The sequence below is a fragment of the Uranotaenia lowii genome, chromosome 3, assembly GCF_029784155.1.
Source record: "Uranotaenia lowii strain MFRU-FL chromosome 3, ASM2978415v1, whole genome shotgun sequence".
NCBI lineage: Eukaryota > Metazoa > Arthropoda > Insecta > Diptera > Culicidae > Uranotaenia > Uranotaenia lowii.
Window position 1 is genome coordinate 40,333,434 of NC_073693.1, and position 16,394 is coordinate 40,349,827.

A 16,394-nucleotide genomic window follows, 5' to 3' on the forward strand; every position below is an offset into this window, starting at 1 on the left:
AAGAGCAAAAAGAAATAAAATTTCTTGAAATTTTTCATCGAATTACAGCAGTAGTGTCCAACTCGTATCCAACGAATAAATTTACTTTAAAAATCGGTTTTGTAACACAAAATTTAAAAAATAAAAAAACATTTGATTTTTTCTATTTGATTTATCAAAAAATCTGAATAAACCGGGGTAAAATCGGCAAAGTTTTAAAAAATGTGACCTTCCAGGTCTGACTTAACTTTTCTTGGATTCCTTATTTTGTTTATGGGCATGCCTGGATATATCAAGAAAATTTGGAATAAACGATAATCAAAGTATAAAGCTATCTACAGTGAAAAATACTCGGATACATAAAAAATGTTTTACTGAAATCATAATTTTTTGATGATTTTTAAGCTTTGTCAACATTTCTTTTGGATATTTTATAAATTCTCCAACATCAATTGAAAAAAAAGACAAGTCTCTTTTTGTGTAAATTTAAAAAAAATAAATATTCGGCCTATTCGGCCTATTCGGCCGAATACCTAGCTCAACTATTCGGTGAGCCGAATATTCGGCTTAACGGTTTTTTGGCGGTATTCGGCGCCGAATATTCGGCCAACCGAATATTCGGTACATCTCTATTAAAAACTAATCTTTTTTATTTCCATACTGTTTTTTCAATTTTTTAAATAAATCTACCGAATTTTATTGTACAGTTTTTTTTTTTCAATTTTATAATCAACTTGCCGGATTTTTTTTAATCAAACTTTTTAAATTTTTAAGACATATTTTTAACAATTGTTTCCTTGTTTTTAAATTCTAAATTTTCGTGTTCTTCAACCATAAGCCTTTAACTCCAAATTTTAAATTAAAAAAAACATAATTTCAACCTTCTGTTCTTTCAGGACCCAATATTTTAATCAAAAGAGACAAAATACTCAGAGCTTGTAATTCAAAGCTTAAAAACCTGCTATTGAAACTTTAAAAACTTTTTATTAATATTTTTATATGAAATCATATTTTTGGATCGATCATGATTTATAAAATTAATCTAAAAAGTTTGAAAAATTGTTCTAAGCAGCAACTTTCAAAATAAATTTTAATACGCAGTGTTAATAACAAAAGTTTAGAACTCATTATTTTTAATTGTTTATCAGTTTTTATCATTCACATATGTAATTACTCATTTTCTAACATTTCTTTGTCAGTGTAGTTGAACATGTAGGATTTTACTTTATTAAAGGTTTTATGTCTGGCTTCTATAACTGGCACTTTTAAAATAATTATAAATATATTCTACTTTTTGTAAAATTAAATTAAAACATCAAACATTGAATAAATTCTGTTCAAAATTCATTTCTTATTCAGTAATCGGTAATTTACATTTTAAATCGTGATTAAATATTTTTTGTTCAGATTAAAAAATTACAGCGGAATTTCTCACTAAACTTCCAGTTAAAAATGAGGAAAAGAATTCCAAATTTAGATGAATAAAAATTAACAAATATTATCATTTTCCTAACATCTATTCATGCTAAGTTTTGTACAAGATTTGACATTTATTTTAGAATTCAGATATTTTTTAATTTTAAATTTGCTAAGAAATTCTTCTGAAACTAATTTATTTCTTACTTTCTTGACTTATCGAAAATTTGAAACATTCATAGTAATATGTTTCCAAAATTTAGTTTATCAGTCATTTTTTTAGTTTTTGTGTTGAACATGAGTGACAAATGGTGTAAGAAAACCCTTTCCTTTTCAATTGTTTATTTTTGGTATTGTTATTAATTTTATCTAAATTTGAATTTTGAAAACCCCCCCGGAAGGGTCCATCGCACGGGCCTGACTGGTCACATTTTTTGTACTTCAAAGTTATTTTTTCGTTCTACATAGTCACTATTTGGTCACTTTTTTCGGTCCTCAAAGTCACTATTTGGTCACTTTTTTTCAAATTTTGGTCACTAAAGTCCCTACTATTTCATTGTCAAACCGCTACCAGCCCTGCATACATCGAATTATCGACATATTTGTGATCTGTACTCATGTTTTCAATAAACGATCAACGGAAATCTACTATCATATTCGGTCATTCTGGTGATAGAAAAAAAAAACGCGACCGCACTCGTAAAAAGACACAATCGAAAAAAGGATGAACGAAAAACTGAAACCATGACTAGTGGGATGTATTTAGTTTCCTTCGTTTTAAATTGCATATCTTTAGTCAATACAATCGAAAAAATATACGTTTTCTGAACTTCCTCTCGTCACCGAAAACCAAAATTAAGCACGCGCAGTTGCTCCTGGTTGACAATTTTTTCGGAGCAACTCCTGGTTGACAATTTTCTTTTGCACTAATTTAGGTATTCCATCAGAACAATCCCAATTGCCACCGGTCTACGGTGATTACCGAATGGTTTATTTCCCCTATCCGGTCGTAGTACTTTTAAATAGTTTCACTATAACTAAACAAAAAAAAAATTAAATATACACAAATTTTCGCGAACAGAAAAAAAACGCCTGAGTTGCTTAGGAGGCATCGCCTACTTCCTTCTTCTATTTGAAGCTGGATACATAAGCTTTTAAACCCAAACCTAAGAGCAAGTTCACTGGTGTTGAGGGAAAGTGGTAGAAATTTTGACACTTGAAGCACATTTTAAAAATTTTACCATATAAAAATGTTTTCAAGACCTTTGAGCGTTGTATTTTTTTACAGCACTGTTTCTATTCCTGCCGTATGTGATAGAAATATTGCTATTTTTGCATCACAGCATGCGAGAATACAACACGTGTTGTAAAAACTCTTGAAGGCCACAGATCTTGAAATGTTTTCGCATGGTGAAGTTTTCAAAATGTGCCAAAAGTGTCAAAATTTCTACCACTTTTTCCCAACACCAGTGAACTAGCTCTAAAAAACCAGTTATACATGAACCTTATACCTAAAACAATTATAAGTTAATTATCAAAAACTTTTCATGCTGATCAATGTTACCTCGGTGATCAAATTAATCCCAATTAGCGGTATTTATTGGTAAAAAAAAGAAACCTAGATACCTACATATGTTAAATGCTTCGAAACAGGTGTTTTAATTTGTACTCGAAATATTCAGATGATCGATCCGGTGCCAACATCGGTTTCGATGTCGTACTTAATTGATAACAAGCTTCCAAAGGGGTACAATTCGAAAACCTATGTTATAAGTTGAACTTTCAGCTTACAATGTTGCAAACCAGTTACTCAAACGTACCCAGACGTCTGGTGAATGCGAGCAGTTTTCTCGACAGCGCAAATCAATTAGCAACAATGTTGCAAACATAATGAATTTTGTTCCCTAGGGCAGAATGACTCTGGTGAAGCGCGGGTCGACGATCTTATCAAAAGGGCGCAAAAATCTTGCACTATGCTTCAACTCCATCAACCACTTGAAACTAAAAAAACGACGAAAAAGTTCGTGAAAACTCTTTGGTATCAAAAAGAAACTTTATTTTTTCGACATTTAGAGCTTCATGACAAATGATTTAAACTCACTGTACTCTCTCTTCGACAAGAAAAGCTGCTGACCAGCCGCATTTTTGAAATCACCGTAGGGCAATGAGTAAACACACTCCATCCCTAGACGCTGGCAGGCTCTCGCTGAGTATGGCCCGGTACAATCTGCACTAAAAACTCGGATCCCCCGATTGAGAGCCATCTTCAGGTGTTGCCTGGTCATTACGATTCCCAGTGATTTACCGCGAAAGTTTGGATCCACTCCACCCAGGGTGAGATAATATGCACGATCTACTCCGAATCGCTGGCAAACTTGGGTCTTCTCGGACAAATGAGCCAACAGTCGAAGGATGTCGGCAAATTTCTCGGTCTCCGCCTTGTCAGCCAACTTCTTCAGCCTGTCTGCTTGATCTGGTCCAATAATGTAAGCACCGGCGAATCCAATCACCTTACAACTCTCCTCTTCGATCGCCAAAATCATGAAGCCATCATCGATGATCCTCAGGGAACTTTCCATGTCATCCGGTGTCACTTCGCTTCCACCGTAGTAGGCAAATGTGGACGGTTCCTCTGGGTAAAAATATTTCCGCAACGCTTCCTGAAGAATTCCTCGATCCGACCGGGTAGCCAGACGATAAAGAACTCCATCGATCGTGATTGGGTCCATTGCACCGGTAGTTTTTGGAAGTGTAGCGGCTGTAAGCGATCTTTGAACTAATCTTAATCCCGAAGGTAACACGTTTCTTAATCCTTGTGAACTGAACATTTACAAAACTTAACGTAGATCGTTTCCCACAAACCTCCTTAGCAAATAATATCGAATGCTCTGATCATTGCTAAAAAAAACCAGAAGGATTATATATCCCACCGAGGCAGAGAACTTTTGTATTCATCCTCGAATAGAATTTACCAATAAAATGAAGAAAACCCAACCTCAAAGAAATTTACCCTCGCAATCATATTTATGATTCAGCAGCAAAAATCGTCGGTCAATCTTCAGAAACTAGTGCGGTGGCAGAAATTCAGAAAAGAAAGATGATCTCATCGAGGGTGTGTGTCAGAAAGAAAGATAGATTCCATTGATTCGAAGCAATTGAATTTAGTTCACTTACATTTATCTTAAATACCTAAACAAAAATTAATTAAACTTTTTTTTTTAACGAATACACTTATAAGAAACTGAATGGATGAAAACATCAGTAAACTATAAAAATTTCATTAAGAAAAAAAACAAAACTAAACAGGTTTAATATAATAAATTAAAATTCATCAAACGATATCTATGCTTTTCCGAAATAGATTGTAAGTGTGAGAAAGTTTCATTTTCTAGCATCGTTTTGTTCCCAAATGAAAAATAACGAACTATTACAAAAAAAAACGACAAAAAAGACAAAAAAGATAAAAAAAAACTAAAAACAGACAGACAAAAAAGACAAAAAAGACAAAAAAGACAAAAAAGACAAAAAAGACAAAAAAGACAAAAAAGACAAAAAAGACAAAAAAGACAAAAAAGACAAAAAAGACAAAAAAGACAAAAAAGACAAAAAAGACAAAAAAGACAAAAAAGACAAAAAAGACAAAAAAGACAAAAAAGACAAAAAAGACAAAAAAGACAAAAAAGACAAAAAAGACAAAAAAGACAAAAAAGACAAAAAAGACAAAAAAGACAAAAAAGACAAAAAAGACAAAAAAGACAAAAAAGACAAAAAAGACAAAAAAGACAAAAAAGACAAAAAAGACAAAAAAGACAAAAAAGACAAAAAAGACAAAAAAGACAAAAAAGACAAAAAAGACAAAAAAGACAAAAAAGACAAAAAAGACAAAAAAGACAAAAAAGACAAAAAAGACAAAAAAGACAAAAAAGACAAAAAAGACAAAAAAGACAAAAAAGACAAAAAAGACAAAAAAGACAAAAAAGACAAAAAAGACAAAAAAGACAAAAAAGACAAAAAAGACAAAAAAGACAAAAAAGACAAAAAAGACAAAAAAGACAAAAAAGACAAAAAAGACAAAAAAGACAAAAAAGACAAAAAAGACAAAAAAGACAAAAAAGACAAAAAAGACAAAAAAGACAAAAAAGACAAAAAAGACAAAAAAGACAAAAAAGACAAAAAAGACAAAAAAGACAAAAAAGACAAAAAAGACAAAAAAGACAAAAAAGACAAAAAAGACAAAAAAGACAAAAAAGACAAAAAAGACAAAAAAGACAAAAAAGACAAAAAAGACAAAAAAGACAAAAAAGACAAAAAAGACAAAAAAGACAAAAAAGACAAAAAAGACAAAAAAGACAAAAAAGACAAAAAAGACAAAAAAGACAAAAAAGACAAAAAAGACAAAAAAGACAAAAAAGACAAAAAAGACAAAAAAGACAAAAAAGACAAAAAAGACAAAAAAGACAAAAAAGACAAAAAAGACAAAAAAGACAAAAAAGACAAAAAAGACAAAAAAGACAAAAAAGACAAAAAAGACAAAAAAGACAAAAAAGACAAAAAAGACAAAAAAGACAAAAAAGACAAAAAAGACAAAAAAGACAAAAAAGACAAAAAAGACAAAAAAGACAAAAAAGACAAAAAAGACAAAAAAGACAAAAAAGACAAAAAAGACAAAAAAGACAAAAAAGACAAAAAAGACAAAAAAGACAAAAAAGACAAAAAAGACAAAAAAGACAAAAAAGACAAAAAAGACAAAAAAGACAAAAAAGACAAAAAAGACAAAAAAGACAAAAAAGACAAAAAAGACAAAAAAGACAAAAAAGACAAAAAAGACAAAAAAGACAAAAAAGACAAAAAAGACAAAAAAGACAAAAAAGACAAAAAAGACAAAAAAGACAAAAAAGACAAAAAAGACAAAAAAGACAAAAAAGACAAAAAAGACAAAAAAGACAAAAAAGACAAAAAAGACAAAAAAGACAAAAAAGACAAAAAAGACAAAAAAGACAAAAAAGACAAAAAAGACAAAAAAGACAAAAAAGACAAAAAAGACAAAAAAGACAAAAAAGACAAAAAAGACAAAAAAGACAAAAAAGACAAAAAAGACAAAAAAGACAAAAAAGACAAAAAAGACAAAAAAGACAAAAAAGACAAAAAAGACAAAAAAGACAAAAAAGACAAAAAAGACAAAAAAGACAAAAAAGACAAAAAAGACAAAAAGACAAAAAAGACAAAAAAGACAAAAAAGACAAAAAAGACAAAAAAGACAAAAAAGACAAAAAAGACAAAAAAGACAAAAAAGACAAAAAAGACAAAAAAGACAAAAAAAGACAAAAAAGACAAAAAAGACAAAAAAGACAAAAAAGACAAAAAAGACAAAAAAGACAACAAAAAGACAAAAAAGACAAAAAAGACAAAAAAAGACAAAAAAGACAAAAAAGACAAAAAAGACAAAAAAGACAAAAAAGACAAAAAAGACACAAAAAAGACAAAAAAGACAAAAAGACAAAAAAGACAAAAAAGACAAAAAAGACAAAAAAGACAAAAAAAGACAAAAAAGACAAAAAAGACAAAAAAGACAAAAAAGACAAAAGACAAAAAAGACAAAAAAGACAAAAAAAGACAAAAAAGACAAAAAAGACAAAAAAGACAAAAAAGACAAAAAAGACAAAAAAGACAAAAAAGACAAAAAAGACAAAAAGACAAAAAGACAAAAAAGACAAAAAAGACAAAAAAGACAAAAAAGACAAAAAAGACAAAAAAAAAGACAAAAAAGACAAAAAAGACAAAAAAGACAAAAAAGACAAAAAAGACAAAAAAGACAAAAAAGACAAAAAAGACAAAAAAGACAAAAAAGACAAAAAAGACAAAAAAGACAAAAAAGACAAAAAAGACAAAAAAGACAAAAAAGACAAAAAAGACAAAAAAGACAAAAAGACAAAAAAGACAAAAAAGACAAAAAAGACAAAAAAGACAAAAAAGACAAAAAAGACAAAAAAGACAAAAAAGACAAAAAGACAAAAAAGACAAAAAAGACAAAAAGACAAAAAAGACAAAAAAGACAAAAAAGACAAAAAAGACAAAAAAGACAAAAAAGACAAAAAAGACAAAAAAGACAAAAAAGACAAAAAAGACAAAAAAGACAAAAAAGACAAAAAAGACAAAAAAGACAAAAAGACAAAAAAGACAAAAAAGACAAAAAAGACAAAAAAGACAAAAAAGACAAAAAAGACAAAAAAGACAAAAAAGACAAAAAAGACAAAAAAGACAAAAAAGACAAAAAAGACAAAAAAGACAAAAAAGACAAAAAAGACAAAAAAGACAAAAAAGACAAAAAAGACAAAAAAGACAAAAAAGACAAAAAAGACAAAAAAGACAAAAAAGACAAAAAAGACAAAAAAAGACAAAAAAGACAAAAAAAGACAAAAAAGACAAAAAAGACAAAAAAGACAAAAAAGACAAAAAAGACAAAAAAGACAAAAAAGACAAAAGACAAAAAGACAAAAAAGACAAAAAAGACAAAAAAGACAAAAAAGACAAAAAAGACAAAAAAGACAAAAAAGACAAAAAAGACAAAAAAGACAAAAAAGACAAAAAGACAAAAAAGACAAAAAAGACAAAAAAGACAAAAAAGACAAAAAAGACAAAAAAAGACAAAAAAGACAAAAAAAGACAAAAAAGACAAAAAAGACAAAAAAGACAAAAAGAAAGACAAAAAAGACAAAAAAGACAAAAAAGACAAAAAAGACAAAAAGACAAAAAAGACAAAAAAAGACAAAAAAGACAAAAAAGACAAAAAAGACAAAAAAGACAAAAAAGACAAAAAAGACAAAAAGACAAAAAAGACAAAAAAGACAAAAAAGACAAAAAAGACAAAAAAGACAAAAAAGACAAAAAAGACAAAAAAGACAAAAAAGACAAAAAAGACAAAAAGACAAAAAAGACAAAAAAGACAAAAAAGACAAAAAAGACAAAAAAGACAAAAAAAGACAAAAAAGACAAAAAAGACAAAAAAGACAAAAAAGACAAAAAAGACAAAAAAGACAAAAAAGACAAAAAAGACAAAAAAGACAAAAAGACAAAAAAGACAAAAAAGACCAAAAAAGACAAAAAAGACAAAAAAGACAAAAAAGACAAAAAAAGACAAAAAAACAAAAAAAAGCACAAAAAAGACAAAAAGACAAAAAAGACAAAAACGAACAAAAAAAGACAAAAAAAAAGACAAAAAAAAGACAAAAAAAAGACAAAAAGACAACAAAAAGACCAAAAAAAAGACAAAAAAGACAAAAAAGACAAAAAAGACAAAAAAGACAAAAAAGACAAAAAAGACAAAAAAGACAAAAAAGACAAAAAAGACAAAAAAGACAAAAAAGACAAAAAAGACAAAAAAGACAAAAAAGACAAAAAAGACAAAAAAGACAAAAAAGACAAAAAAGACAAAAAAGACAAAAAAGACAAAAAAGACAAAAAAGACAAAAAAGACAAAAAAGACAAAAAAGACAAAAAAGACAAAAAAGACAAAAAAGACAAAAAAGACAAAAAAGACAAAAAAGACAAAAAAGACAAAAAAGACAAAAAAGACAAAAAAGACAAAAAAGACAAAAAAGACAAAAAAGACAAAAAAGACAAAAAAGACAAAAAAGACAAAAAAGACAAAAAAGACAAAAAAGACAAAAAAGACAAAAAAGACAAAAAAGACAAAAAAGACAAAAAAGACAAAAAAGACAAAAAAGACAAAAAAGACAAAAAAGACAAAAAAGACAAAAAAGACAAAAAAGACAAAAAAGACAAAAAAGACAAAAAAGACAAAAAAGACAAAAAAGACAAAAAAGACAAAAAAGACAAAAAAGACAAAAAAGACAAAAAAGACAAAAAAGACAAAAAAGACAAAAAAGACAAAAAAGACAAAAAAGACAAAAAAGACAAAAAAGACAAAAAAGACAAAAAAGACAAAAAAGACAAAAAAGACAAAAAAGACAAAAAAGACAAAAAAGACAAAAAAGACAAAAAAGACAAAAAAGACAAAAAAGACAAAAAAGACAAAAAAGACAAAAAAGACAAAAAAGACAAAAAAGACAAAAAAGACAAAAAAGACAAAAAAGACAAAAAAGACAAAAAAGACAAAAAAGACAAAAAAGACAAAAAAGACAAAAAAGACAAAAAAGACAAAAAAGACAAAAAAGACAAAAAAGACAAAAAAGACAAAAAAGACAAAAAAGACAAAAAAGACAAAAAAGACAAAAAAGACAAAAAAGACAAAAAAGACAAAAAAGACAAAAAAGACAAAAAAGACAAAAAAGACAAAAAAGACAAAAAAGACAAAAAAGACAAAAAAGACAAAAAAGACAAAAAAGACAAAAAAGACAAAAAAGACAAAAAAGACAAAAAAGACAAAAAAGACAAAAAAGACAAAAAAGACAAAAAAGACAAAAAAGACAAAAAAGACAAAAAAGACAAAAAAGACAAAAAAGACAAAAAAGACAAAAAAGACAAAAAAGACAAAAAAGACAAAAAAGACAAAAAAGACAAAAAAGACAAAAAGACAAAAAGACAAAAAAGACAATTTTGTCAATTTTGTCAATTTTGTCAATTTTGTCAATTTTGTCTATTTTGTCAATGTTGTCAATTTTGTCAATTTTGTCAATTTTGTCAATTTTGTAAATTTTTTCAATTTTGTCAATTTTTTTAGTATTGTCAGTTTTGTCAATTTTGTCAATTTTGTCAATTTTGTCAATTTTGTCAATTTTGTCAATTTTGTCAATTTTATCAATATTGTCAATTTTGTCAATTTTGTCAATTTTGTCAATTTTGTCAATTTTGTCAATTTTGTCAATTTTGTCAATTTTGTCAATTTTGTCAATTTTGTCAATTTTGCCAATTTTGTCAATTTTTTCAAATTTGTCAATTTTGTCAATTTTGTCAATTTTGTCAATTTTGTCAATTTTGTCAATTTTGTCAATTTTGTCAATTTTGTCAATTTTGTCAATTTTGTCAATTTTGTCTATTTTGTCAATTTCGTCAATTTCGTCAATTTTTTTCAATTTTGTCAATTTTGTCCGTTTTGTCAATTTTGTCAATTTTTTCAATTTTTTCAAATTTGTCAATTTTGTAAATTTTGTCAATTTTATCAATTTTGGCAATTTTTTTCTAAATTTTGTCAATTTTGTCAATTTCGTCGATTTTGTCAATTTTGTCAATTTTGTCAATTTCGTTATTTTGTCTATTTTGTCAATTTTGTTTTTTTTTTCATTTTTTGAAATTTTGTAAATTTTGTAAATTTTATAAATTTTGTCAATTTTATTAATTTTGTCAATTTTGGCAATTTTTTCAATTTTGTCAATTTTGTCAGTATTGTCAATTTTGTCAATTTTGTCAATTTTGTCCATTTTGTCAATTTTGTCAATTTTGTCAATTTTGTCAAATTTGTCCATTTTGTCAATTTTGTCAATTTTTTCAATTTTGTCAACTTTTTTTCAATTTTGTCAATTTTGTCATTTTGGTCAATTTTGTCAATTTTGTCATTTTTTTCATTTTTGTCAATTTCGTCAATTTTGTCAATGTTGTCAATTTTGTCAATTTTGTCAATTTGGTCAATTTATTCAATTTTATCAATTTTGTCAATTTTGTCAATTTTGTCAATTTTTTCAATTTTGTCAATTTTGTCATTTTTATCAATTTTGACAATTTTGTCAATTTGGTCAATTTGGTCAATTTTGTCAATGTTGTCAATTTTGTCAATTTTGTCAATTTGGTCAATTTTGTCAATTTCGTCCATTTTTTTCAATTTTGTCAATTTTGTTTGTTTTGTCAATTTTGTCAATTTTTTCAAATTTGTCAATTTTGTAAATTTTGTCAATTTTATCAATTTTGGCAATTTTTTTTTAAATTTTGTCAATTTTGTCAATTTCGTCAATTTTTTTCAATTTTATTATTTTTGTCAATTTATCAATTTGTCAGTTTTGTCAATTTTGTCAATTTCGTCAATTTCGTTATTTTGTCTTTTTTGTCAATTTCGTTTTTTTTTTCATTTTTTGAAATTTTGTAAATTTTGTCAATTTTATCAATTTTGTCAATTTTGTCAATTTTATTAATTTTGTCAATTTTGGCATTTTTTTCAATTTTGTCAATTTTGCCAATCTTGTCAATTTTGTCAATTTTGTCAATTTTGTCAATTTTGTCAATTTTGTCAATTTTGTCAATTTTGTCAATTTTGTCAATTTTGTCAATTTTGTCAATTTTGTCAATTTTGTCAATTTTGTCAATTTTGTCAATTTTGTCAAATTTGTCAATTTTGTCAATTTTGTCAATTTTCTCAACTTTTTTCAATTTTGTCAATTTTGTCATTTTGGTCAATTTTGTCAATTTTGTCATTTTTGTCAATTTCGTTAATTTTGTCAATTTTGTCAATTTTGTCAATTTTGTCAAGTTCGTCAATTTTGTAAATTTTATCAATTTTAATTATGTCAATTTTGTCAATTTTGTCAATTTTGTCAATTTTGTCAGTTTTGTCAATTTTGTCAATTTGTCAATTTTGTCAATTTTGTCCATTTCGTCAATTTTGTCAATTTTGTCAATTTATTCAATTTTGTCTATTTTGACAATTTTGTCAATTTTGTCAATTTTGTCCATTTTGTCAATTTTGTCAATTTTGTCAATTTTGTCTGTTTTGTCAAGGTTGTCAATTTTGTCAATTTTGTCATTTTTGTCAATTTTTTCAATTTTGTCAATTTTGTCAATTTTGTCAATTTTGTCAATTTTGTCAATATTGCCAATTTTGTCAATTTTGTCAATTTTGTCAATTTTGTCTATTTGGTCAATTTTGTCAATTTCGTCCATTTTTTTCAATTTTGTCAATTTTGTCAATTTTATCAATTTTGGCAATTTTTTTTTAAATTTTGTCAATTTTGTCAATTTTGTCAATTTCGTCAATTTTTTTCAATTTTATTATTTTTGTCAATTTATCAATTTGTCAGTTTGGTCAATTTTGTCAATTTTGTCAATTTCGTCAATTTCGTTATTTTGTCTATTTTGTCAATTTCGTTTTTTTTTTCAGTTTTTGAAATTTTGTAAATTTTGTCAATTTTATCAATTTTGTCAATTTTGTCAATTCTATTAATTTTGTCAATTTTGGCATTTTTTTCAATTTTGTCAATTTTGTCAATTTTGTCAATTTTGTCAATTTTGTCAATTTGGCAATTTTGTCAATTTTGTCAAATTTGTCAATTTTGTCAATTTTCTCAACTTTTTTCAATTTTGTCAATTTTGTCATTTTGGTCAATTTTGTCAATTTTGTCATTTTTGTCAATTTCGTTAATTTTGTTAATTTTGTCAATTTGTCAATTTTGTCAATTTTGTCAATTTTGTCAATTTTGTCAATTTTGTCAATTTTGACAATTTTGACAATTTTGTCAATTTTGTCAATTTTGACAATTTTGTCAATTTCGTTAATTTTGTCAATGTTGTCAATTTTGTCAATGTTGTCAATTTTGTCAATTTGGTCAATTTTGTCAATTTTGTCAATTTTGTCAATTTTGTCATTTTTGTTAATTTTGTCAATTTTGTCAATTTTGTCGATTTTGTCAATTTTGTCAATTTTGTCAATTTTGTCAATTTTGTCAATTTTGTCAAATTTGTCAATTTTGTCAATTTTGTCAAATTTGTCAATTTTGTCAATTTTGTCAATTTTGTCAATTTGGTCAATTTTGTCAATTTTGTCAATTACGTCAATTTTGTCAATTTTATCAATTTTAATTTTGTCAATTTTGTCAATTTTGTCAAATTTGTCAGTTTTGTAAATTTTGTCAATTTTGTCAATTTTGTCCATTTCGTCAATTTTGTCAATTTTGTCCATTTTGTCAATTTTGTCAATTTTGTCAATTTTGTCAATTTTGTCAATTTTGTCAATTTTGTCAATTTTGTCAATTTTGTCAATTTTGTTAATTTTGTCAATTTTGTCAATTTTGTCAATGTTGTCAATGTTTTCAATGTTGTCAATTTTGTCCATTTTGTCAATTTTGTCAAATATGTCAATTTTGTCATTTTCTTCAATTTTGTCAATTTTGTTAATTTTGTCAATTCTGTCAATTTTGTAAATTTGTCAATTTTGTCATTATGTCATTTTTGTCAATTTTGTCAATTTTTTCTATTTTGTCAATTTTGTCAATTTTGTCCATTTTGTCAATTTTGTCAATTTTGTCATTTTCTTCAATTTTGTCAATTTTGTCAACTTTGTCAATTTTGTACTATTTTGTCAATTTCGTCAATTTTGTCAATTTTGACAGTTTTGTCAATTTTGTCAATTTTGTCAATTTTATCAATTTTGTAAATTTTATCAATTTGGTCAATTTGGTCAATTTTGTCAATTTTGCCAATTTTGTCAATTTTGTCAATTTTGGCAATTTTTTTCAATTTTGTCAATTTTGTTGATTTTGTCGATTTTGTCAATTTTGTCAATTTTGACAATTTTGTCAATTTTGTCAGTTTGGTTAATTTTGTCAATTTTATCAATTTTGTTAATTTTGTAAATTTTTTCAATTTGGTCAATTTGGTCAATTTTGTCAATTTTGTCAATTTTGTTAATTTTGTCAATTTTGCCAATTTTGTCAATTTTATCAATTTTTTCAATTTTGTCAATTTTGTTGATTTTGTCGATTTTGTCAATTTTGTAAATTTTGACAATTTTTGCAGTTTTGTCAATTTTGTCAATTTTGTCAATTTTGACAATTTTGTCAATTTTGTCAGTTTTGTCAATTTTGTCAATTTTGTCAATTTTGTCAGTTTTTTAAATTGTTTCAATTTTTTCAATTATTACAATTTTGCAAGTATTTGGTTCCTGTTAATTTTGTAAGTTTTGTCAATTTTATCAATTTTGTCATCTTTGTCAATATTGGTTATTTTGTCAATTTTGTCCATTTTGTTATTTATTTAAATTTTGTCGACTTTTCAATTCGGTCAGCTTTCTAAGAACACTGAGAATCGCGCCACCTTCTCAAAAGTTTATTACAGGATGGCTTTTAGGGTTTAAAGGAATGTTTCGTTTGCGTCATCTTTTGAAATTTTTTCATCAATGAAAAGAGAAGTAGGCGTTGGTTGGAAAAATTACGATGTTTTTTTCCTGTCAAAATTTCAAATTTTAGCGTGAAAAGTTGAAAATTGGAAAAAATAGAAATTGTGAAGGATAATTATCATTATTTCCGGAATGCTGTGAACCGCTACGCTAGGTGAAACAAAACATCCGAATGTCCTGAAAATCAACATTGAAAACTCGGATCTCTGCCAAATGGCTAAAGTTAAGTACCTTACATATTTTTAATTATTTCCTACTATTAAGACAGTGATCAATTTATAAATAAATCATTATGCCAGGAGAGGCCGCAGGTGGATCATAGTTGATAGCAAGCTCAAGCTTTGCTGGGATTGTTTCACCAAATTCATACAGTAAATGTGATATCTTAAATTTTATCACTGTGGAGAAAAGGAATTATTAAACAGTTGAATTAACAATTTTATTTATTCAGATGTTATGCTAATACTGGTTTTACAAACAATACTCATCAAGACTTTCACAGGAGCTTACTAACTAAAACAATAAATTAAATTTAAATGCACTTAAACAGTCTTCAAACTTTCATCACGTACGACTTCAGTTCCGTGAAGTTTTCCTTGCCATGGAACAGCACCTTGCCTGTTTCATCCTTAAAATCGGTGTACTTCATAGTGTGGACACATTTCATTCCGAGGCGCTCACACCCCTGAGCCGAAAATGGACCGGTACAATCGACGCTGAAAACCCGAATTCCATGAGCGTGTGCCAGCTGGACGTGTTTCTTCTGCAACATAACGCCTATGGCCTTGCCACGGAACTCCGGATTGACACTGGTTATACAAAAATGATAGGCTTGATCCACTCCAAATCTTTCACAGACCTTGGTATTAGCCGAAAGATGGGCAAGCAATCGAAGAATATCTGCAAACTTTTTCGTTTGTACTTGGGATGCGAGTTCGAGGAGTTTGGCCGGTTCATCTGGTGTCACAATGGTTGATCCAGCGAAGCCTCCTAGCCGTCCAGTTTCTTCGTCCACGGCCAGGATCATGAGGCCGGTGTCGATCATTCCGAGGGCACTTTCCATATCGTCCGCCGTAACCGCACTTCCGGAGTAGTGAGAAGTTGTGACTGGATCTTCCGGGTAGAAGTACTTTTCCAAACCATCCCGGAGCAGCTCCCGGTCTGCTGGGGTGGCAAGTCGATACCGGAGGCCATGAGCCACCGATGGTTCCAAAAGGGCCTTCGGGCTAGGTTTGACAACAACGTTCTGGTGCAGGAAGGCCGCCCTTTGATTGATCGATGCTCCCATCGAACATAACCGGCGACAAGTTTTCATGGCAAACATTTTTAAATTTTGCACACACTCTAAATTATTATTCGTTTTTCGCAAACCGTTTCCGTTGAATCTCAGGCTCAAACTGGGATGCTTCCGTCAGCTGACAGCTTTATAAAAGATCCCCGAAGCTTTAAAATTCATCCCACTGCTGGTTCCATAAAACTGAGTGCGAACTCCCATTCCCATTGTATAACATCTCGATTCCTTATGCAATTTCCAATATTCAACGTAAAACACAGAACTACTCGCTTAAGCTTGTTCCTAATCCCCAGCTAGATCGGGAATAAACAACCCGGCCCCTGCCCTGTACTAACTAAATTTCGTCTGCCGTACGTGTTCTGAATAAGAATTGCCACCCTCTAGCAGCAGCAGAACCAAGCAAGGGATTTTCCCTGGCGATCGAGCGATTGATTCAGCGCTTCACTGAAAGGCCCTCTAACACTTGTGTGGCTCAAGTAACTAGCAACGTCAATGAGAAGGTGTAAGCTAGTCAACTGGTAACAAATGCATGAACCAACTTATCGCTCGGGTGATTATTTTGCGATGAATGATCGTCGCGTTCCCAGTATACATACTATAACAGTGTCTCTCTCATGTGTATCCAATAACGTGTGGAGTGAAGAAAAA

The 16,394-nt window shown here is 28.0% G+C and overlaps 2 protein-coding genes across 2 annotated transcripts; both read right to left on the minus strand.

Annotated features, from left to right (window-relative positions):
- Positions 1-3,464: 3,464 nt before the first annotated feature.
- Positions 3,465-4,124, minus strand: LOC129752117 (arylalkylamine N-acetyltransferase-like 2). Its single transcript, XM_055747907.1, has one exon. The coding sequence runs from the start codon at positions 4,122-4,124 to the stop codon at positions 3,465-3,467; it is 660 nt and encodes a 219-aa protein (XP_055603882.1).
- Positions 4,125-15,005: 10,881 nt separating this feature from the next.
- Positions 15,006-15,776, minus strand: LOC129752118 (uncharacterized). Its single transcript, XM_055747909.1, has one exon. The coding sequence runs from the start codon at positions 15,774-15,776 to the stop codon at positions 15,006-15,008; it is 771 nt and encodes a 256-aa protein (XP_055603884.1).
- Positions 15,777-16,394: the final 618 nt, after the last annotated feature.